The sequence below is a fragment of the Triticum dicoccoides genome, chromosome 5A, assembly GCF_002162155.2.
Source record: "Triticum dicoccoides isolate Atlit2015 ecotype Zavitan chromosome 5A, WEW_v2.0, whole genome shotgun sequence".
Lineage (NCBI taxonomy): Eukaryota > Viridiplantae > Streptophyta > Magnoliopsida > Poales > Poaceae > Triticum > Triticum dicoccoides.
In genome coordinates, this window is record NC_041388.1 from 640,719,953 (window position 1) to 640,742,870 (window position 22,918).

Here is a 22,918-nt window from a genome sequence, read left to right on the forward strand (position 1 = left end):
CCCGATTGGATCGGGAGGAGACCGCCGCCCCGCGCCAGGACGTCGCCCGGAGCCCGCGCCGCTACCTCGCCAGCCTGCCTCCACTTCCTCGCCGGCCTGCTTCCTCCCCCCGTCGCCCGATCGTCGCCGTCGACCACCCCGAGCCCCTCTGCCCTGACCCTACGGCCCCAATGAGCCTTGCCCATCTCCCCTTTGCCTCCCTGTGGCACGCCGCATCGCCGCACCTGAGCTCGTGCACGCTCCACCGCGCCCTCCACGCCATGCGCGTCCTGCGCCCGCGCTCGTGGCGCCCCGCCCACGTGAACCCCGCCCCGCTCGCCAGCCCCGCTTGCTGCCTTGCTGCAGCTGCTGCTGTACGCCGCCGCCCCCTGCGTGCTGCTTCTCCTGCGCACGGCACGCCGCGCCTCTTCTCCCTCCCCGCAGCGTCGTCCACACGGCCCCATCCGCTCCCTTCTCCCCTGCCCGCACTTGCCCGCGGCCACTGCCCCTTTGCCTCCTCCGCGCGCACGCGTCCCGCCGAACGCCGCCGTCCCTGTCCCCGCTTCGCCGCGACGCTTGCCGAGCGCCGTCACCACACCCGCCATCCACCCCGCGCGCGCTCGCCGCCGCACCGTCCAGTGGCTTCCCCTGCCGCCCTGCTCTGCTTCGTTCCCTCATGCGCCGCTCCTTGCCTTGCCGCACCAGCCACACGGCCCCGCAACGACCCCCATCGCTCCTCCCCGCTGTCGCCTCTCCACCGGCCACGGCCAGCGCGCCCCGCTCCGGCCATGGCCCCGCCGTGGCCACCGCTCCCCTGCTCCGGGGATATTTTTCCGGATGTTTTTCCCCCTTCACCGGTACCACCTCATACCGTGTTAGGGCATCCCTAGCACTGATACTTGTCATGTCATGCATCTCTATGCATCTGTTTGCTTAATATTTATTGTTTCTCCCCCCTCTTCTCTCGCTATACACCGAGACCGACGCCACTGCTACCCAGTATGACTACGGTGTTGACGACCCCTCTCTCTTGCCAGAGCAACCATGCAAGCCCCCCCCTGATCACCAGATATCGCCTACTCTTCTCTATACTGCTTGCATTAGAGTAGTGTAGCATGTTACTGCTTTCCGTTAAGCCTATTCTGATGCATAGCCTGTCATTGTTGCTACAGCTGTTGATACCTTACCTGCAATCCTAAATGCTTAGTATAGGATGCTAGTTTATCATCAGTGCACCTACATTCTTGTCAGTCTGCCATGCTATACTATCGGGCCGTGATCACTCGGGAGGTGATCACGGGTATATACTTATACCTAATATATGATACTTGTGGTGATTAAAGATGGGTCGGCTCGAAGAGTACCCGTGAGTGATTCACGGATTGGGTCCGAAAGGACGTTTGTCCTGACGGCCCTCTGAGTGGATCTTTGTGGCAGAGCGACCGGGTAGGTTGAGACCACCTAGGAGAGAGGTGGGCCTAGCCCTGGTTGGCGTCCGCGGTTATTTCAAAATAACACGATTAACGAGATCTTGGTATTTGATCTGAGTCTGGCCACTGGCCTATACGCACTAACCAACTACGCGGGGACAGTTATGGGCACTCGACGTCGTGGTATCAGCCGAAGCCTTCATGATGTCAGCGACTGAGCGACGCGCGCCGCATTGTACCGTAAGCTCGCGCTTGTATTAAGGGGGCTAGGTTTGCTTCCGGCCGCGTACGCAACATGTAGGTGTGCAATGGGCGATGGGCCCAGACCCCTGCGCCATAGGATTTAGACCAGCGTGCTGACCTCTCTGTTGTGCTTAGGTAGGGCTGTGACGTGTTGATCTTCTGAGGCCGGGCATGACCCAGAAAAGTGTGTCCGGACAAAGGGGATCAAGCGTGTTGGGAAATGTGGTGCACCCCTGCAGGGAAGTTAATCTATTCGAATAGTCATGATCTTCGGTAACATGATGACTTGGAGTTGTACCTTGACCTTATGACAACTAGAACCAGATACTTAATAAAACACATCCTTCCAAGTGCCAGATACAACCGGTGATCGCTCTCTCACAGGGCGATGAGGGAAGGATCATCGGTTAGGGTTATGCTATACGATGTTACTTGGTGAACTTACCATCTACTCTCTTCACGTGCTGCAAGATGGAGGTTACCAGAAGTGTAGTCTTCGATAGGACTAGCTATCCCCTCTTATTCCGGCATTCTGCAGTTCAATCCACATATGTTACCCCTTTTGCCATTTGATACCAATGCATACATATGTAGTGTAGCTACTTGCTTGCGAGTACTTTGGATGAGTACTCACGGTTGCCTTGCTCCCCCTTTTCCCCCTTCCTATACCCGATTGCTGCGACCAGACGTTGGAGTCCAGGAGCCAGACTCCACTGTCGATGACGACTACTACTACTCGGGAGGTGCCTACTACTACGTGCAGCCCGCTGACAATGACCAGGAATAGTTTAGGAGGATCCCAGGCAGAAGGCCTGCGCCTCTTTCGATCTGTATCCCAGTTTGTGCTAGCCTTCTTAAGGCAAACTTGTTTAACTTATGTCTGTACTCAAATATTGTTGCTTCCGCTGACTCGTCTATGATCGAGCTCTTGTATTCGAGCCCTCGAGGCCCCTGGCTTGTAATATGATGCTTGTATGACTTATTTTATTTGTAGAGTTGTGTTGTGATATCTTCCCGTGAGTCCCTGATCTTGATCGTACACGTTTGCGCGTATGATTAGTGTACGATTGAATCGGGGGCGTCACAGGAGCGTTAGGTTTTCCCTGGCTCCGGCAGTATGGAAGTGTTCGGCGCCTCTATCTTGCAAGCTGTTCATGTGGCTCGCAACACAGTAGCGTCTATCGACAACTAATCGCTGGTTGCGACAAGGGCCACAAGATCAAAGCTCCCCTTACTACATTTGTGCTCATGAGGAAGAATCGGTTGATCACTTATTGCTTCATTGTGTCTTCGCTCGTTAAGTCTGGTATAGTTGCTTTCAAAAAGCAAGAATTAACATCACGATGGTGCTGACGGATGATTATATTGGTGACTGGAGAATCGACGCTCGCAAGAGGATGCCAAAGGATAATAGAAAGGGTTTTGACTCGGTTATCATGCTCATATGTTGGTTGTCATGGAAGCATCGCAACAGGATGGTATTTGGACCGAGGATTGCAATTGCTATGGTGCCGCATTTTACCACGTAGATTTTTGATGAGCTGCCTCCCATAGGGCTGCCTCCCCCCACTTATATATATGTGAGGAAGGAGAGGGGCAACACACACCACGGTCCCCAAGCCGTGTGCGACGCCCCCTCTCCCTTTAGTTTCAGTTCCTCCTCCGTCCACGTTCGTTGTGCTTGGCGAGTCCCTATGGATAGTTTCACCACCATCATCACCACGCCGTCGTGCCGCTGGAACTCATCTACTACTTTGCCTCTCTTGCTGGATCGAGAAGGCGAGGACGTCATCGAGCTGAACATGCGCTGAACGCGGAGGTGACATACGTTCGGTACTTGATCGGGACGGATCGTGAAGGTGTATGACTACATCAACCGCGTTGATAAAACTTTCCTTTAGCGATTTACAAGGGTATGTAGATGCTCTCCCCCTCTCATAGCTATGCATCTCCATGGATAGATCTTGCGTGTGCGTACAGTTTTTATTATTTTTCCATGCAACATTCCCCAACACGCTCCAGCTCCGCGCCGCCGTCCCGGCGACCAGCAGCTCCCGAGCGGCGGCAGCGCGCGCGGCTGTCGTCGCCGGTCTCGACCGTGGCGGCGGAGGCGCCCTCGGAAGCGTCGTAGTTCGGTGGCGAGAAGGAGAAGGATGAGGGGTAGTTCGACTGCCTAGACCAGTGGTACCCGCTGGCACCCGTGTGCGACCTGGACCCCAGCGCACCGCACAGCAAGATGGTGCTGGGCCTCCGCATGGTGTCCTGGTACGACCGCGCTGTCGACGAGTGCTGCATGTTCGACAACGCGTGCCCGCACCGCCTTGCGCCGCTCTTCGATGGCCGCATAGACGACAAGGCCCGCCTCCAGTGCATCTACCACGGCTGGTGCTTCGACGGCCGCGGCTCCTACCAGTTCATCCCACAGGCCCCTGCCCTCGACCCACCCGTAACCATCGACCCCATCTCCTTCTTCCTCCTTCGGTCGATCACAAAACCAAAACCCAAACCAAAATGTTTCTTCTCTAAATTGCCCAGGTGCACAAGAACAATAAAGCTACAGCTAAAATTCACAACCTATGAGCTGCAAAAAAAATAAACTAACAAGCATGGGCTACAAAAAGGGTAGAATGAGCTACAGAAACTATGAGCTGCAAAAATTCAGAAATTAACACAATGGGATCCAGTAACTTTAAGTTTATCATAAACTATGAGCTTCAGAAAAAATCAGAGGAGATCCTCCAGAAACTATGAGCTCCAGAAATTTAGAAATAATACAAGGGATCCTGCAGCTTTAAGTCCCTCTGCACGACATAAAAAACCACTGCAGAAATTCAGCAAGCACAACTAAAATATCGAACCTGAAACTCAGTAAAATTCAGCAGCACAACTTAAAAACCGAACGCGAATCAATCTTTGGTTGAGTTGGTTAGGTAGACAGTGGTATCCTCAATCCATCGGGGTTCAAATCCTGATGCTCGCATTATTCCTGGATTTATTTCAGGATTTCCGGCGATGCGCTTTCAGTGGGAGGAGACGTTCCCGTCGACGACGAGGCGCCTACGGTGACTTCGTAAATCTCAAGATGATATGCCGGCTCAGTCTCTCGGAGATGCTCATATGGATAGGGTGTGCGTGTGTGCGTTCATAGGGATGAGTGTATGCGCGTGTATATAAGCGCTTGTATCTGTACTGATGCTAAAAAAAACTTAAAACCCGAACTCAATAAAATTCAGCAGCACATCTAAAAAACCTAAAACTCATCGGAACAATTCAGAAAAGGCACGGACTTTGCTCACATGTGCCCAGCAAAAAGCATGTTTATCTGCAAAAATCATGTAAAAAATTCCTGCAGCACATCCAAATCCAGCTTCACATCAAACATCACTAGCTCTACTCCGCAGACGATGCCCTACACCTACACCGCGACCGCTCTCTACAACGCCGTCAAACTACCTACATCGACGACCACTCTCCAGCAAACCAGTCATCGTTATCTCGATAGATATGCCACCCCTATGGATTGAGCCGCCCCGTAGATAACCGCCATGAACGCCTATAAATCGTCAGAAATACAGGGGAAAGGGGAGGAGGGGATCTCAGATCCATACCTGCTAGAGTCGATGCCGGCCACCGTTGAACCTGTCGCCGTCGCCACCGCACTGGATATGCCCTGGTCGCCCAACGCCCTGCACCGCCGCCCTCACAAATCTAGAAGCGGACACAAGTCGATGGAGCTGCCAGTTGCATGAATGCTTGTCCTGTAACAAGGGCTCTGTTTCAGAGAATGGACACGCATGACGCGGAAGCGGGGACGCAAGCGGGGACACTCTCATCCGTCTGATCAACAGACGATCCGACGGATGCGGAGCCAACAGAAACGGAGCCCGTGGATGGACGCACACGTGATCGGTCGGCTGGAGGTAAGCTTTTCCGTTTTAGATTTTACTGTTCCTTTTGCCTCGGACCTACACTAGCGGTATGGCTGGCAGTCCACGCGTTCTGCACTTGGCGGTAGAGACGTGGCGATAAGTCGTACCGGCGAACCGCAGCCGCAATCGCGCGCGCGCGCATCCCTCATTCCCTCCCTCCCGCGCGCACTCCCCACAGCCACAAGTTCTTCCCCCGCCGTCGGCCGCCGCGGGATCAGACGACGCGCCATGGATTCCCTCTCCCTCCTCGTCCCCCGCGCGCGCCCTTCGCTCCCGCTCCCGCTCCCGCTCCGCGCCGCCGCCCCGGCCACCAGCAGCGCCAGAGCGGCGGCACCGGCCCCGCGACGGTGGCGGCAGCGCGCGCGGCTGTCGTCGCCGGTCTCGGCCGTGGCGGCAGAGGCGCCCTCGGTGCCGTCGCCGTTTGGTGGCGAGGAGAAGGAGAAGGAGGAGGGGCAGTTCGACTGGCTGGACCAGTGGTACCCGCTGGCCCCCGTGTGCGACCTGGACCCCGGCGCGCCGCACGGCAAGACGGTGCTGGGCCTCCGCGTGGTGGCCTGGTACGACCGCGCCGTGGACGAGTGGCGCGTGTTCGACGACGCCTGCCCGCACCGCCTGGCGCCGCTCTCCGAGGGCCGCATCGACGACAAGGGCCGCCTCCAGTGCGTCTACCACGGCTGGTGCTTCGACGGCCGCGGCGCCTGCCAGTTCATCCCACAGGCCCCCGCCCTCGGCCCACCTGTCTGTAACCATCCATCCATTCTCCTTCTTCCTCCTCCGTTCGATCACAAAACCAAAACCAAAACCGAAATGTTTTCTTCTCTGAATTGCGCGGCGCAGGTGCACAAGAACAGCAAGGCGTGCGTGGCGTCGTACCCGAGCGTGGTGCAGAACAACATCCTGTGGTTCTACCCGAGGGCCGACGAGGAGCACCGGGACGTGTTGCAGAGGAAGCGCCCGCCATTCATCCCGGAGATCGACGACCCCTCCTTCGTCACCGTCTACGGCGTCAGGGACCTCCCCTACGGGTACACATCCTCAACCTCGACCTCCATATATGCGGGCGGCTGCCTCCCTCCATTGCACAGTCTCACAGTCACAGCTCCGTTGGTTTGCAGCTACGATGTGCTGGTGGAGAACCTCATGGACCCTGCCCACGTCCCCTACGCGCACAAGGGGCTGATGGGCAAGCTTCGCAAGAAGGAAGATCCCGGAAGATAAGCCCCTGCCCAGCTGCCCTGACATGACCGGCGCTGTCGAGTTCAGTTCACACTGTCACTTAATGGGAGTGTTGATTCAGTTGTTCTTCTCTTCACAGTTGAGTTCGACATCGAAGGCGGAGGGCCAGTGAAGATGAAGATAGAGGAGGCGAACATCGCCGGGTTCCTGTCGGAGCAGGACAATAGCGGATACTTCCGGTACGTCGCGCCGTGCACCTTCTACGGCTCGCCCCTCCCCAAAGAGGAAAAGGGAGAGGTATGAATCGGTTGATTGGGCAGACACATTTTTCCATTGCTGCCGGTGCAAGTGGAACTTGCAGCGCTTCAGAGGAGAACAAACAGGGGTTGTTCAGAAGTTGACAGTTCATGCTTTGGTTTTGGGCAGGAGAAGAAGAAGCCGCCTCAGTTCATGCTGGTGTTCATGTGCGTCCCGGTGTCTCCAGGGAAAAGCAGGGTGATCTGGGCGTTCCCGAGGAACGTCGGCGTCTGGCTCGACAAGGTCATACCGCGGTGGTACTACCACATCGGCCAGAACGCCATCCTGGACTCAGACATCTACCTGCTCCATATCGAGGTGATGATTCTTCAGCTCAAGCTCAGTAATTCTGAATTTCAGAGCCTTGTCCAGGATATGGAGCTCAAGCAGCAAGTAAACCCACTGTTCTTCCTTCATTTAGGAGCGCAACTTTGCCGCGGCGGGTGTTGAAAACTGGCAGAAAGCCGTGTACGTGCCGACGTCGTCGGACAACATGGTGATCGCCTTCAGGAACTGGTTCAGAAAGCACTGCAAGAGCCAGGTCGGCTGGGCCGCCCCAACAATAGGTCAGCTACCAGAGACTCCAACCAAAGACAAGCTCATGGAGAGGTACAGATAATGCAACATTCTAACTCTTCTCCACGCCAAACCTGAATACCTGAGAATTCAGTGAACCCCACCTGAACGAATTTTGCGATGGCGTCCACAGGTACTGGTCACACGTCGCGCAGTGCAGGAGCTGCAGCGCGGCGCTGAAGACCATGAAGGCATTGGAGGTTGCCCTTCAGGTCGCGTCGGTGGCTGTCGTCGGGTTCCTCGCCGTCGCCAAGGGGACGCTGGTGACGTCGGTCGTGCAGAGAGCCGCCGTCGTGTCCTTGGCCGTGCTGTGCTTCGCTGCATCCCGCTGGCTCGCGAGCTTCATCGAGAAGAATTTCTATTTCCAGGATTACGTCCATGCCTACAAGTGAAGGCCATAATCCTGCGCCTTCCGTTGCTAGGGTTTTGTAGCTCCTGACTCGATGCAGCTTTAGAAAGTGTACATGAAGCACATTGCTTTACTTGATACCGATAGTAGCTGTATATAAAGCAACTAGTTTTTCCTTTTCAAACCAAAACCGGCTTCCGATTTTCATTCAAATCCAGTGCATAAATGCTAAATGCGTGACAAAAGGAAATTAAGAATTTTGTATCAAGTACCAGGTGCTACTACCAGGCAAATCGAGAAACTTGTTGCCGCAAAACCATACAAGGAACAACAATATAACTTCTTATTCATATATGATTGGCGTTTTGCACAGCACATCCCAGTATTATTTCACTTCACAAAACTACCAAGTTATAAAAGGGCAACACATCTTAATGTCAGCGTGTACATCGCTTCCCCAAAACATATCTATAAGAACAAAAATGTGTTGTTTGTTACTGAATTCCTGGTAAAACTGGATGCCTTTTTTGAGGAGGCAGATTCAGAATTATGTCTATGGCCTAGCAAACTTATCTAAGAAGGTGAGTACAAGTCGAAGCCCAATTTCGGAGAACAAAGCACCATATGACACAACCCTTAGGCCCTGAAATAGAAAACAGTTTCAGTGAATTTTTACCAAGAACTTAGCTACCAAAGTACAGACGACCCGCACCATTCATGTTCAGAATAATACAGCTTTCTGGGTAATTAAGATTTCCATCAACTTACCTAGTCATATATGAATCATCCACAGTACTAACAATGATGTTCTCACCCACTTCAACAAAAGGCGGGGCCTACGATTGGCAAAAAGTTGATGCAAGTGAGAAATACTTCAAGCTGCAGGACTATATCAAATTTCTTGGTTTCTAATTTTAATATTGATAATTAGGAGATTGCAAAACAATGAATGGATAAAAAAAGATGGCTTTTCCATACACCATTCCATAAAGGTCTATGTGAATATACTCTATGAAATGGTACCATCAACTTACAAGTACTGTAAGGCCATTATCCAGCAAGACCCTCTTATATCTGCATTTAGTACAAACACAAGTTTAGTTACCGCATAACACCAAGCCTCAAACAATTGATGATAAGAGATGATGAAGCTGATCAAAGGGGAATCTGCAATGCGCATGTGCATGGATACAATTCCATAGTTCATGAACTACTGTTTACTGCTTTTGCAGGGATTTTTGTTATGAAACTAGCTAACCTGTTGTTATAGTTCTGCTGCATGTAACTCATAACTACTCCCTCCGTTTCCAAATATAAGCCTTTTTAGAGATTCATTACGGACTACATATGGATGTATATAGACGTATTTTAGAGTGTAGATTCACTCATTTTGCTCCGTATGTAGTCCATATCGGAATCTCTAAAAAGGCTTATATTTAGGAACGGAGGGAGTACACAATTAACTTTCAAGTTTCTTCTCTGCGCATATAATTATCCATCAGGTATGTTCACTCCAGACAAAATATCACATTATGGTTAGAACACTATCACTCACTCCAAGCAATATATGCACCAATAATATGAAACATATTACTCTATTACCATAACTTCATTGCCGATCATTTGACAAGAGTGCTTATTTTGAGCCACAAAATATGAGAAGTACCCAGTGTATCCACTTGGAGTTGACTTACTAATACTCAACCCATAAAAGGTATTGGAACAATGAATAACCCAAAAACTCATCAATACATAATAAACAAATGTTGCAGAAATAAGAATTAATTTGATGATGGAAGTAATATGAAACTCACTGAGGTGTAGCAGTTAGGCCTTTTGCATTAGGCTGTGCTTCAACAACAGTGCAAGTCACACGAGGAGGCACTGAGCCAGACAACGCTCGGCCATCAAAAAATTGTAGAGTTACCTTCATCTCATCTGAAAAAATATGATATTGGAAATTTGAGTTAAATGGTCTCAATCAAAATTTACTTTAACCATTGTATTTATTTCGATGAGATCAAATACATTTAAAACCATTTTGACAATGAGCAGAAGATATCAACATCGAGCGAGTCATGTACACTATCAGTGCAGGAGTGAGCGAGCCTCTTAGGTGCTGACGTCTTTATTGTTGCCACCGAATTAAGAAAAATGCACGTGTATCGGATATGTTTGGGCCCGCTAATACATGGCATATATACAGATCACAATTATTTGTAAGGTAAAACTTAAGTGTCCCACACATTATATTCATCGGAATTGATAATTTTGTCCACTGTGATCATTTAAAACTAACTACTATGTCTACAGCAGCACTAACTTGCATATATGAGAGCTACAGGCACAAAAGTAAACAAGTCATCTAACTATTCAAAAGGTAAAACACAAGCACGTTCTTATAATCTAGTATTCATAGCAATTGGTGTTCTTCTGGTTGTCAATTAATACTGTTCGGACCTTTCAGATATGCAGCGTTTTTGCCAAACAGTTCCTTTGAAACCTCGAGTTGCTCAAACGTGTTAGGCCTGACAAAAAAAAGGGTTCCAGATGAAGTCATTACTACATGGATGTTAATGAGGGAATGACAAGAAAACAGGGAAATAAGCATACTCCATAAGTGCCACGTTGTCTCCTTCCTGATACAGATATGTGAAAGGCTTATCCTCAACAAAAACTCCTGAATGTGTAAAGAAAATACATAATGATTAGATTTCCATTATGAACACGACTGTACGCTTTCCAAATACAAATAACCAAACTACTGTTATCAACTTATCATGACTGTGCCTTACGAAATTCCCACTGGACTAGATATTACTGGAAGAAAGTTGGGTAGCCAGGAGTTTCTCAAAAGCAGGTTAATTTGGCCACCTTCTGGCAAAACCTAGTTCCATACGGCGCCACCTTCTTTTTTCTTCAATTATTATTGATATTAATATATGATGCATTTATGTGCAAAACTAATGTCAAATGTCACCCAAATCTTGGCAAATAAATGATACATATCAATAATAATTTATATTTAATTGGAGAGGCTCATAGTCGTGATTGATATATGAGGTGCTGATTGTAATACTCCTAAAAGGCTGGTTAACGCATCCAGCTTCTATAATCATTATCGTTATTTGAGTTTATTGTAGATGGTCATCATCTGAACTTTGTTTGGTACCTTCAGTGCGGCTAACACTGCTCGAGTATTGACACATGTATGATTGAATGCAATAAAACACACTAGAAGAAATTATTGCTTAGCTTCGTAAGATGTAACCAGAAAAAGGGAAGAGAAGGCTATGAAAAATTGCACAGGAGCACGTTTTAACAAGGACAGGGTACAAATAGCTACAGAAAGGAAACCAGACTAAAACATAGAAGCCTATAACTTTAGTCCTAGAATGCCTTTTGTGTGGGGAAGGAGTGTTCGTACTCTCAAGAGCCTCGTCGGTACGAAATCTTTCAACTATTTTGTTACCAGTGTCAACATCCCTCAGTTCCACCTGCAGCAATCAAGAGTTGAGAATAAAATTCAGATTGTAATGAAACAAATGACAAATTTAAGCTCCAGTTAAGTCAAGCACATATAAAAAAACATCCACCTGAACTTAGTTTTCGTCATTTGAGGGGACATCTTGCATGGAACTGCAGGCATGCCATTGGGGCAACAGTGCATCAAACTATTCATATGTATTTCTTGGTGCCTAGCTGTTTATTTCACTGTCCTTGTTATTACTCATTTACAAGTTATTCCAAAGTTATATTTTCGTTGTTGGCATGTCCTGTTGCTGTTGCTAAAATAGGTAGTCTAAGATGAGAGCATTTTGTGTGATTGGGTCTGATAATATAGATGCAAGGAAAAATCCGGCAAGTAACAAGACCAACATTAGCTTGCCATCATGTGAAGTATGCAGAGTTAAGTGGTGCAACAGATTGAAAGAAATAAACAAAATAAATGACCTGTATTGTGGCTCCTCCTCTTCCTTGGTGTGAATGATGCGATTTTATCACCTGAACAGAAGACATTCAACTCAGAAATGATAAGAGTGATTGCTCTTACTTAGTAGACCAGAAACACAGGTGAATATAAACCAGAAAGCTTGAGGAAATATGGAGGGACATAGGACATGAAAAGCAGTTAAACGCACCTGATAAATGCGGCCTTGATTTAAGGTTGGCCCAAAAGATGGATAAGTAGTAATCCACGATACTTGGAAGTAAAAAACAAAACACTAAAGATGTAATCAGCTAATCACACACCTTTTCTCTGTATCACATTTCCAAGTTTCACCTACACATATGAGGATATCTCAAGTCAATGCAAGCATCGTTATGCGCTTTCACAAAGATTAATAAAATAATAGAAGTGAAAAGGCATTAGCAAAATTAAGACCCAGGATATAATCAAGATGTCATTAAAAATGTACACCAGAAGTTTTGCAGTTATTTTTAGGACCATTGGAAAGCTGGAAGCCTCCCTGCTAACTACAACTGTAGAAAACAACTTCAATAACAACTTCTAAATGTACCATCCATGTCAAGCCGATAGACCAAATACTAATTAACTCGGCTAAATCTAGGTTGGAATATGCTACTGGCTACACGTTCTGCACAAGTTGCAATATGACTGTTGGTCGCACGGGGAATTCACACCACGATTTTGTGGATGCAAAAGTAGAACATACAATTTGAGCATTCCACAACAAACACAAAATAATTGCAAAAGGCTTTCCATGACATTTGTTCGATCGCTAGTGAACATATCAATGGAACCACAGAACAAAATAGCAAGGAACTGCTCCCCCTGCCAAGCGAATTCTCCCACAAATTCGCTACGAACTGAACAGAGCAGCAGGAGCCATAACAGTGCACGAGCTTAGCAGAACCCTATCTAAACCCTGTGCGGCCACGGGCCAAGCGAGCAGACGCGAGAGCGAGGGGGCAGAAGGGGGATTACGTCGGAGCCGAGCATCTTCGCGCCGCGGCGCTGCGTGGCGGCCCACGGCGTGGTGGCGAGGGAGCCGGTGGACGGGTCCCGCCGGGCGGCGGAGAGGGTGGCGACGGCATGGGCGTGTGCGTGGGCGGCGGGAGGTGGAGAGTGGAGGAGGGAGGAGAGGCGGCGGGAAGCTTCGAGAAGGTTCCGACGGAGGATCTGCATCGCGAGGTCAGGCTGGGTGGTTCGCCGTCTGCACTTTCCCGGCGCCGGTAGGTTTGGAAATTTTTTTTGAGACAAAAGTAGGTTTGGAATGGGCACAGGGTGACCTCGGATTGGGCCCGGGCCGTGGTCCGGGCGGGCCTAAGATGTGGGCTGAAGGTGCGCCCGGAATGGAAAATGTGCCATTTTATCTCTTTTGTGGTGGAGGATCAGGTTTGCATTTACATTTCAGCTTTTAAAAGCTTTGCATTTGCAAATTCACCTTTTTAAGGCACTGCATGTTTTCTAGGTCAATTTTTTGCATGCTTAGTGGGAGGAAAGGAAGAACATAAGACAAAAGTTATTGAAGAAATACCTACCAAACATTTGGCGAAAGGTCTTATGGAACAAATATATAATCTATAATACCTAAATAGGTCATCCCCACTAACCTAATGAGCACGCAACTAGAAGAAGAAGAGAGGACCATTATGATGAAAAAAATAGAGGTACATGAAGAAAGCGGTGGAGAAGAAGCGACAAAGGGGGGTGTATATAAGTGATTGGCGACAATGGCCACCAAAAGTGTTAACATACGGAAGCAGGACAACATACACCCTAACGGATTAGATGGGTGGTTGATTAGGAAACCAACGCCCCGATTAAGAAACCAAGTAGAATTCAAGCACAGAGGAGGGAGTGGACAACACGACAGTGTTTAAGTTAGAGAGATGAAAACACAGTAGGAGAACACACGAAAGATTCAAAGAAGGGTGAGCGGACGGTCAAGTGTAAAAGGAAGACTATTAGTTGAGGAAGATGGGTATGGTGGACTAGTTAGCTCTCTAGTCCTATGACGCGTATGAGTCACGCCTTAAAATGTTGAGAGAAACTTGTTACAAATTTTAAATATAACTTTAAAATGACAATACTACATAAAAGGGCTAGAGATCCTATGATCATTCTCCAAAGAAAAAGATATACCAATAATCTGGATGAATTTTGAAGTCATCAGAAACCTTCTTCTCCACTATCTAAAAGAACCTAAGGTTCCCTTTCCTGCCAAGAGGATGATGCCTTGCACATTGTTTCATTCAAACTCACACCCAAATTCCCACCTCCATCCAAGCCTAAAAAAAGTCCAATCCATCGATTTATCATTGTCCCACCACCAACCGATTTGGCAATATTTAATCACCATAATTTACTTTCCCTTCTCCACCCAACCATGACGTTACTTTCCCTTTCCCCCCTCCCATGAATCACACCGTAATTTCATCCTTCCATCCAGTAAACGAGCCAAAACAAATTTCCAATCGTTGGTGCTTCCCGTGTGTCTCCATGGCATATAAGGCGATCACCCATTTCCTTGGTACTTTTGAGACCCACCTTTGTCCTTCTAGCTAATATGTACATGTCTCCAAGCTAACGCAATGGTGATCCGATACAGTCTCGGTCGCCCGGCTCAAAGAGGGTGATGGCACCACCACCTATCTCGGCTCCTGTCGTGTGGCCTCCTCCGATCAACAGGCAACTTGTTCCATTTCCTGCATCAAAAATTTTATGTCATATGTCTCGGGAAAAATGGTTTAGATGATGCATGTATAATTATGTTTTCCCGTTTCTCCTTTAACCAGTGTAGGGATGTTAGATTCCACAATGTTGAAACCGTGCACATATACAACAGATTTTGGGAGACAACGACAAAAATTCTTTCCAGCTGAATCAAGCAAAAACTAGAAGTGGAGATGTAATCTACTGCGCCATCCTTGCCGACCTAGATGAGAGAAACATGTACAACACCAGTACCCAAATTACCGTGGTAACTAAAGTACTGATTCATCTATCCTTGCTCAAACAATGTTGGCTATTTTGAAGGGAACCAAAATGGAGGCAACTGCTTCTGAGCAGCACACAGATCATTTCAACGAAAGCATGCAGACCGACAAAGTATACTTATTTAGGAATGTGGGGTTCGAAATGCGTGAAATGCCACCCCCAATTCTATTGACCATATACCAACCCCCTATTACATCATTCTACATGGACAGACCGATGTGCATCTTGCTAGATCGCACATTTTTGTGCCTAGCCTGCCTCCGCGATTCATGGATTTGGGTGATGTCAACCGACTCAGGAACATAATGCTCGCAGGTAAATTCTATTGAGGCTCATTCCTTGTGGATATCATTGTTTTGTCATGCTATTTTTTTCTAGATGTCATTGGGCTGGTTGTCCATGTCGGTCCCTTTATGCTCCAAGATTCTTCCCACCATACTGCATGCCTAGATGTCACTTTAATGGACACATGGTATGGCAAAATAACCGCATATGTTAACTACTTTTGATTGACTTTGGATTGATGTTCTCGAACTTAACAAGTCGGGAGTTCAACTTTCTGCACGTCTGGGACCAACATGTGGCACGTCACCTAACATAGTGGAGACATGTCGAACAGGAAATGCGGACTTTAGCTGCCACACCCCTGAAGGTTAACACAGAAAATGTGCGTCCTTATGGATGTGACATTATGGACTAATGACGTTACCATGGCTATGTAACATCATATTGTTCTTATGTTAAAAAAACATCATATTGTTGTTGAATTGTTGTTTTTAGGGGGCAAGAAAACAATTATATGAAAGTCATATTGTTTTTGAGCCATGCAATCAGCAGGGGGATGAGCTAGGCGCTTATCAGGCAAGGCTCAACACAGCTCGAAGGTCCATCCAAAGGCAGGTCAGATCAGTTGTGTGACAGATGAAAATTCACAAGGAGGCCAATCTTCGACTTATGAGGCTCTAGCCAGTGGCGGACCTTGACGAAGATTGTTGAGGGGGTAATCGGATTTAAGGGGGCGAAGAAGATAAGTTATGTATGAACTCTGAGAAATCCGGAATAATCAAGGCTAATAATTAGGGATGCACTCAAGAGTTTTCTTGGGGGGGGGGGGCAATGGCCCTTTAGCCCCATGAAGCTCCGTGATTGGCTGTAGCACGATGAACTTGTAGCTGCCAATGTTGAGAGTCCATTGAGATTTCTATTTTTACTAGTTTGATCGTAATAATGATGACTAGATTCGACTTTTACGGTGTTTGCGTCGACTAGGTAATTGGTCGTCCTTTGCAACGGGATTGATCCACTATATGCCCTTCAAATTCTACATCAAGCGACATTTTTGACTTTTTTACAATTGAATCACTAGTCTACCTACGTCTCTCTCCCCCACTACGCTGTCTATCTCTCTCTGCTTCCTCTCTCCTATGAATTAACTTAATTTCCTCTCTAATGTCTCTATTTTCTATCTAAGAAGAATATAATGTTTTATGTTTCACTTTTCTTTCAACCAACCCTTTGTCCACGCTTCCCTGTATGATATCAATCCCCCCGTACTGTGCGTTAGGCACATTACGAAACCAAATTATCCCAAAACACTTAGGCATGAAGCATTAACTCCTCACCTCATTTCACATTTATTGTCGCGAAAAAGGAATTATCCAATAGAAGATGTGGGATGTGTGTCTTTAGTGACTTGAGACTAGCCAGCACGACATGCACTGGTCTGTTGTTTGCATGTAATGGTATTAATTAGCAAATTAACATCATTTTTTTCTCATTTTTCTCTCCGCCTTGGTCACCCCACACCACCTGAGAGCAAACACGATAAGGCTGACCATAGTGGTGGTATCTTAGCTAGTATCATGTACTCGGGACTAGCAAATATGTTGATGTGGGAGACAATTAAAGAAGATAGAGAGAAGGTAGGTAGATACCGTATCATAATAAATGTTATGCTATTATGTATCATGCATGACAATAAATAATATCATCTATGGTACTAATATATGATATTATGCACTATAAAGGTAGCGTCATACTCCCTCCGTTCCTTTTTGCTCCGCATATAAGATTTGTGTCGAGTCAAACTTTACAAAACATTGACCAAATTTGTATAAAAAATATCAACATCTAAAATACCTAATATACATAATATGAAATTACATTCCATAATGAATCTAAAGATATTCCTTTGGCCTTATAAATATTGATACTTTTTTCTATAATTTTGGTCAAAATAGAGATACTTTGACTTCAGACAAAAGTTATATGCTGACTAAAAAGAAACAGAAGGGAGCACACTATAGTATATGTATGATAGTAGTATATGATACTCCCCAGTACGAATAGCCTAAGGTGACATAAGCAAACTATAAGGACTAAAATATTATCTCTTTACTTAGTTGGAGGAGCGAGAAGAAGAGAAACAAGTTCTAAGCAAGGGCATGTCTAGTGCATAGCCCCAGGATGATGCCCCATAGACCATGTAGGATCGGATGCCAGGAAAAATAGGTTTGAATGGAGCAGCGGGATCCTCTGCAGGAGGTGAATGCTTGGAAAGAAAAAAATATGGTCTGATGCATAAAGTTAAAAAAAAAATAAAGTAGCGAGTAGAGATGCATGTGTGGGATTTTTTATTTTCTATTCTTTGATGAAGCCCACTCATAGTAGCTTGCATTGGTTGAGAAAAAGAAAATCAATGCAGGGCCTGAAGGTACTTTCTGCAACCGTATCTATATGCCACCATAATCCATGCCCGTAGTAGCCGGCTGCAGCACGAGCCCCAAAACACTTTATAAGATTGTAAGGCGGGTCACCTCTTTATAAAGTACTCCCTTCGTCTCATAATATAAGAGTGTTTTTGACATTACATTAGTGTTGAAAATGCCTTTGTATTATGAGATGGAGGGAGTAATATATATTCAAAATTTATTATTGTACATATCGGCTATTAGGCTACTCTATATAACATGCCAAGTGTTGTCTATATTATCAATCATGCTCCGAGATGCCTAATGCACTGATAGAGGGAGTAGAATATTTATATCCCGTTTCAACTGGCATTGTTCAAAGCAGAAATCACGAGAAAACTACAGTGGATGAGCCAGAGCCGCTGACAGCCGGGCCCAACGGCCCCTACGTGACACGTGAGGCCGAGCAACCGGACCCAGGCCAGCACGTACTCGCCACAACCACCAAGTGCCAGCCACGTCACCTCCCGTACACCCAAAATAGGCTCGTGGCAAATCTGGTCTACCAGTCGCCCGCCCCCCACCCACCCCGCCCACGGAGAAAATTCCCCCAGGAAGAAGAAATTCCAGGCTGCTGCCATTCCGACGATGCGCCGCGCCGCCGTCGCCGTCACCGCCGCGCTCCTCCTCCTCCTCGTCGCCGGCGCAGCCGCGGGGTCCCCCGGCGCGGAGCCCACCTGCCCGCGGGGGCCCGGCCCGACGTTCCTCGACGCGCTCGGATCGCGCTGCCCCCGCGCCGCCCGGATCGTGCCCTCCCGGCCCCTCGAGGTAGCCGCCTCCTCCCCTCTCCGCCGCCTGTCCGCGACCCAGCCCGACCCCGGTCCTCGTGCCCTGCGTCATACATAGCCCCGACCCCGAGATTCATTCCGCGCGCCATATTCTCCTCACCGACGGGATGTTTTGGTCACAACACAATGCGGCCGTAGGGTATTTTGAATCGCTGACGCGGCGGGTGATTAGGTTTTGAAGCGGGGCGACGTTAGAGGGGGATTTTGGTACAGAGGGTGGGGTGTGTGTCGGGAGGGATACTCGTGGCAGGAATGATGTGAATTGCAATGCGTTGGTGGGTGCATAGTATCATTCAATTATCAGGAGCAGACAAAACATGGGTGGCTCAGGCGAAGGAGAACAATCGAGGCGCGTCGGTGCTGCGGTGTCTAGGCGCCACAGTAGGATCCATACGTTAACGCAAGCTTGACGTGTTTCGAATTTGATTCGTAGGCGTAGGTTGGATTCAAAACGCAAGCGGGAGGAAACATAATTAGCATCATTACTAGTGCCCTTCCTGCACATTGCGGCGGGGAATATTTCGGGTACTATTGGTTTCCATTATAGAAAACATTTATCAGTTAGTAATTACTTGGATCCATCCATATGTTATGCAATCTTGTCTTGGTTCGAATTCGCACCCTTAGGTTAGATTCAAAATGCGGGCAGGAGGAAACATAAATACAAGCATCATTACTAGTGCCCTACCCGTGCATCGCTGTGGGGAATATTTTGGATACTATTGGTTTTCATATTTATAGAAAACATTTATCAGTTAGTAATTAGTTGTAACTTTGAGCATAAGTTCCGTGTAATTTCATCAAAAGTATTCTGTGTGGTACCAAGGAGTATGTAAATAGAAGTTCAAAAGAAAAGGAGTATGTAAATATTCCAAATCACTTGAACATATATTTAAGCCTGGAAAACTTTACTTTATTACATATTGTCCCATTTACATTGTTTTTCCTTTTACAAAAGATAAAAGTTAGGAAGCATGATAGTTTTAATATATTTTTTACAATAACACAACAACATGATGGCTCCTTAGCTATCTCCACCTGTACATGTTTTATGCCATCATCTCCAACTCCACAAACCGTCAGCGGTGGCCAATGTTTTGTTGCCTACGCTACCCTGTCATCAGTGCCACGAAGAATCCCATGGAATGCAAATCTAATAGTCATCCAGCGTTGTCCTGGTCTTACACTTGGTTTCTGCCGAAGCGCGCATTAAATCCCGCCAAGGTGCCATGCTTTCTTATGTCAGTTGAGTGAGCGACCAATTTTATTGGCTATTGGCAAGGAGACAAACTGCCAATGTGGCGCATACCTTACGGCGTGATTGGTCGTATCTTTCGCTAGTGTTCTTGCATGTGCACATGCATGTTAGTATTAGAAAGCGAATAAAGAAAGGACTGAAATTAATAGTCATCGATGGACATCTATTATATGTATGCATGTAAGAATGGTTTACTGATTTTTTCAACCAGGAAATTAAAAGCTTTTTAATTCCGTTGGTTTTGGGAATGTGAGAGCACATTATCGTTCTGCTCCACTGTTCCAAAGGACGCAACAGCGCAGCGGTGTTGCATCTTGCATGTCATGTTAGTATGTTACGGTTTTAAGTGCTTCTCTAGTCAATCCAACAGATGTTATTAAAAAGGCGAGTGGCATAACATGGTCACTGCATGTAATTTCAGAATAAAGAGAGATGTGCATGTAATATCCGGATTATCTGTTTCTTCGTACATTATGAACGAGATTTTGATTTGAGCAAACATAAGTGTGATGAGGATACAGTGCAGATACACGAAGGACTGTTATATAAATGTTAATCTTGTACTTACAAGAATGCTGATATGCATGTTGCTGATCTGGCAAACTCTCTGGTTTCTTCTGTAGTTATTGACTATCTGTTAATAATTTAAAATATGTTCCTCCTACTGAAGGTGAGAGGAGATGCTGTTGATAAAGAGTTGAACCTTCGCTGTACTGGTGCCTCATGTTCCATTCTCTTCTATGCCGCATGGTGTCCTTTCTCGAGCAAATTTCGACCAATATTTGAAGCTCTCAGCACCATGTTCCCTCAGATACATCACTTTGTTGTCGAAGAATCTTCTGCGACGCCTAGGTATCTGATTGTTGAAATCTTTTTTCTGTGCCTGAGTGATACATCCTGTCCCTTTTGTTTCCAACATGTTATTTGCCCAGTGAATTATTGCTCATCCTACCCCTTCTGCTGACTGCAGCTTGTTTTCAAGATATGGTGTCCGTGGCTTCCCAGCCATTCTTCTGGCAAATGAGACTACAATGGTTCGTTACAGGGGTACAAAAGATCTGAAGTCTCTGGTTCAGTTCTATCGAGAGACTACAGGTATGATCATTTCTTTGTTCTTTCATTTTGAATGTCATTACTTGAACATGCACACATGAGAATAGCTACTCCTCTGTTTCCTGCAGACATAGTTTATTTAATGGTAACAGGCTAACAGCTTGTTTTAAACATGCCTGCTTTTGAAACTTGGAACAATACTCAGAATTTTGTTCCAAATATTGGCCAGTTAATCAGCATCTTGGTCAGTTAATTGCTACTTGGTGGGTCACTGAATAGCCAATTAACTGATTTATTGGCTGATTAACTGGAAAATTCACCTATTTATCCCTACTCAGCACCCGACCAATATGGTACCAGTTATCGATACCTGAACATAATTAAAGATTGTGCATGGGGTTCTTTCGATTGAAAGTTCGCATTGTTTTTGCTTCTGATTGGTCTAGTGCTCATTTACATTGGAGACCGTGTGTGGCATGGTGGGGAATTAGCTGCGCTCTTGATTCCATGAATGATACTCTTGACCCCATACATCAGGATTGACGTCTTGCTACAATTATCTACTTGTTGAAACGTTTTACTGTTGATGCCTGTGAATGTTCAACAACAGCATATTTGATTATTCCTGGGGCATTTTAGCATGCTCATAATAACCTGTCTTGATAGTATGGATTTTATTCCATTGTTCAATTGATTTAAAAATGGATATGCATATGTTGCACACTGCACTGCTACATCCATTGATGATAAGTCTGTTTGGTTGATTTTATCACTTCAAGCATTGAAGCAAGGTTTTTCTTGCTGCAGGCCTCGATCCAGTTACATATATTGATGTTGATCAGCAAGAGAGCGCTGGAAGCTTAGGATCAGTCATGCCAGGAGGCCGGTCTCTGCGCAAAATGGCGGAAGACGAGCCCTTTGTGTTTCTTGGAGCGCTTTTTATAATCATGAAGGTCGCGGCACACTTCGTACCCACTGTCATCTCTCAACTCAGAGCCTTCTTGATCGTGCGTGTTCAGAACTTGAACTTAAGAATTCGTAGGGGATCAAGCCAACTTATGGAACGGGCTTTGACTGTGCTTGATGTTAAGAGGCTTTGGAGCAAGCTTAGACTGAGCAGTAAGACAAGGGACCTAAGTAAAGGGGCGAGTAATGCTCGAGCTTGGGCTTCGTCATTTGCGTCCGTCTCACTGGGTGAACCATCCTCCTTACGGCATGCCTAGCCTTCTTTGCGATGCTGGTCGATAGTCTAGCTGCTGATATATGGCCCAAAATTGTTTGGTCTTGCTTCCCCATCCTGCTATGTATGTGCATCCACGCATGCGGGGACCCAGGAATGTAAATTTTCAGGATATCATCTTGTTGTATATAGGAACGCGTTTTCGCTTTGCTGACGCGATAGCTGATCTCTGATCTTTGTGTCAATTAACTCTTCGATGTATGCTGAGGATCTGAGCATTTTCTTTGATGTCTTTCGGTTAATGTTAGAATTTGGCTTCACTATGCCACCCTTCTCTGCACCAGCTTAAATCCTGGGCTGCCGGCTCCTGCTCTGAATTGTAAAACTGGCTTGATTTTTACACATACCATGCTGTCTGAAAGAAACAGAACAGTCATGTATCTGAATGGTTCTCATTTTCAAGTGAATTTGTTTCACTCCGAAGACCCATTTCATTTCCTTTTCTCCCAGTCACATTGTCCTGTGCACAGTTACCCATTGCTGTCTCGGGTTACAATCTCAACTTTTCTGAGTTATATTTCTGCAGAACCTTCTAAACACGCATCTCGATCTCCTCTGCCCTCCGTGTTCAGCTGGTGTGTGTCTCTATCCATCTTTACTTCCCGTTGATTCCGTTTATCAGTTCATTTGTTTATGATCTGCCGCGTAATAACTTTGACCCTATCCATTATGTTACTTAGTGTGCAGTTCTCTCTGAAAGCATGCTTTTTATATGTATCTTGATTTTGAAGAGGACGTTCATCGGAATCCCTTTCGGATTCGGTGGCATTGACATCATGCCCTGACAGCAACTGGCGTGACATATTTGATTACAGTTTGCCTTGCCAAGTAAGATTGCCAAGTAACGCTGCGCTGGTGCTTGGGGTTATTTTAGAATTGTGGA

General features: G+C 46.7%; 3 protein-coding genes across 4 annotated transcripts; 2 read left to right on the plus strand and 1 right to left on the minus strand.

Annotated features, from left to right (window-relative positions):
* The first annotated feature begins 5,725 nt into the window (after positions 1–5,725).
* On the plus strand, positions 5,726–8,192 carry LOC119303668 (protochlorophyllide-dependent translocon component 52, chloroplastic-like). Its single transcript, XM_037580797.1, has 7 exons — positions 5,726–6,319; positions 6,419–6,606; positions 6,697–6,795; positions 6,895–7,054; positions 7,184–7,372; positions 7,476–7,663; positions 7,764–8,192. Exons 1-7 carry the CDS (start codon positions 5,810–5,812, stop codon positions 8,020–8,022), a joined length of 1,593 nt encoding a protein of 530 aa, XP_037436694.1. The 5' UTR covers positions 5,726–5,809; the 3' UTR covers positions 8,023–8,192.
* Positions 8,193–8,298: 106 nt separating this feature from the next.
* Positions 8,299–13,192, minus strand: LOC119303669 (elongation factor P-like). 2 transcript variants are annotated; one of them, XM_037580798.1, is made up of 11 exons: positions 12,931–13,192; positions 12,234–12,264; positions 12,122–12,135; positions 11,934–11,984; positions 11,407–11,476; positions 10,593–10,659; positions 10,440–10,507; positions 9,794–9,917; positions 9,014–9,053; positions 8,748–8,815; positions 8,299–8,622 (listed from the first exon to the last, which is right to left on the minus strand). In XM_037580798.1, exons 1-11 carry the CDS (start codon positions 13,129–13,131, stop codon positions 8,616–8,618), a joined length of 741 nt encoding a protein of 246 aa, XP_037436695.1. In that variant the 5' UTR covers positions 13,132–13,192; the 3' UTR covers positions 8,299–8,615. The 2 variants fall into 2 exon arrangements, with proteins under 2 accessions (XP_037436695.1, XP_037436696.1); XM_037580799.1 differs by lacking the exon at positions 8,299–8,622 and having other exon boundaries at positions 8,744–8,815.
* A 5,046-nt stretch (positions 13,193–18,238) lies between these two features.
* On the plus strand, positions 18,239–22,311 carry LOC119303670 (5'-adenylylsulfate reductase-like 5). The gene is made up of 4 exons (XM_037580800.1): positions 18,239–18,464; positions 20,413–20,594; positions 20,713–20,837; positions 21,603–22,311. The coding sequence occupies exons 1-4, from the start codon at positions 18,285–18,287 to the stop codon at positions 22,016–22,018; spliced, it is 903 nt and encodes a 300-aa protein (XP_037436697.1). The 5' UTR covers positions 18,239–18,284; the 3' UTR covers positions 22,019–22,311.
* The last annotated feature ends 607 nt before the right edge of the window (positions 22,312–22,918 follow it).

Coding starts and splice junctions, on each gene's coding strand:
- LOC119303668 (XM_037580797.1), top strand. CDS start 5,810: ATGGATTCCCTCTCCCTCCTCGTCCCCCGCGCGCGCCCTTCGCTCCCG. Junction 6,320..6,418: donor CCCCCGCCCTCGGCCCACCT/GTCTGTAACCAT, acceptor TGCGCGGCGCAG/GTGCACAAGAACAGCAAGGC. Junction 6,607..6,696: donor GTCAGGGACCTCCCCTACGG/GTACACATCCTC, acceptor GTTGGTTTGCAG/CTACGATGTGCTGGTGGAGA.
- LOC119303669 (XM_037580798.1), bottom strand. CDS start 13,131: ATGCAGATCCTCCGTCGGAACCTTCTCGAAGCTTCCCGCCGCCTCTCC. Junction 11,477..11,933: donor GAGGAGGAGCCACAATACAG/GTCATTTATTTT, acceptor TGATTGCTGCAG/GTGGAACTGAGGGATGTTGA. Junction 9,918..10,439: donor AAACGCTGCATATCTGAAAG/GTCCGAACAGTA, acceptor ATATTTTTTCAG/ATGAGATGAAGGTAACTCTA.
- LOC119303670 (XM_037580800.1), top strand. CDS start 18,285: ATGCGCCGCGCCGCCGTCGCCGTCACCGCCGCGCTCCTCCTCCTCCTC. Junction 20,595..20,712: donor GAATCTTCTGCGACGCCTAG/GTATCTGATTGT, acceptor TGCTGACTGCAG/CTTGTTTTCAAGATATGGTG. Junction 20,838..21,602: donor GTTCTATCGAGAGACTACAG/GTATGATCATTT, acceptor TTCTTGCTGCAG/GCCTCGATCCAGTTACATAT.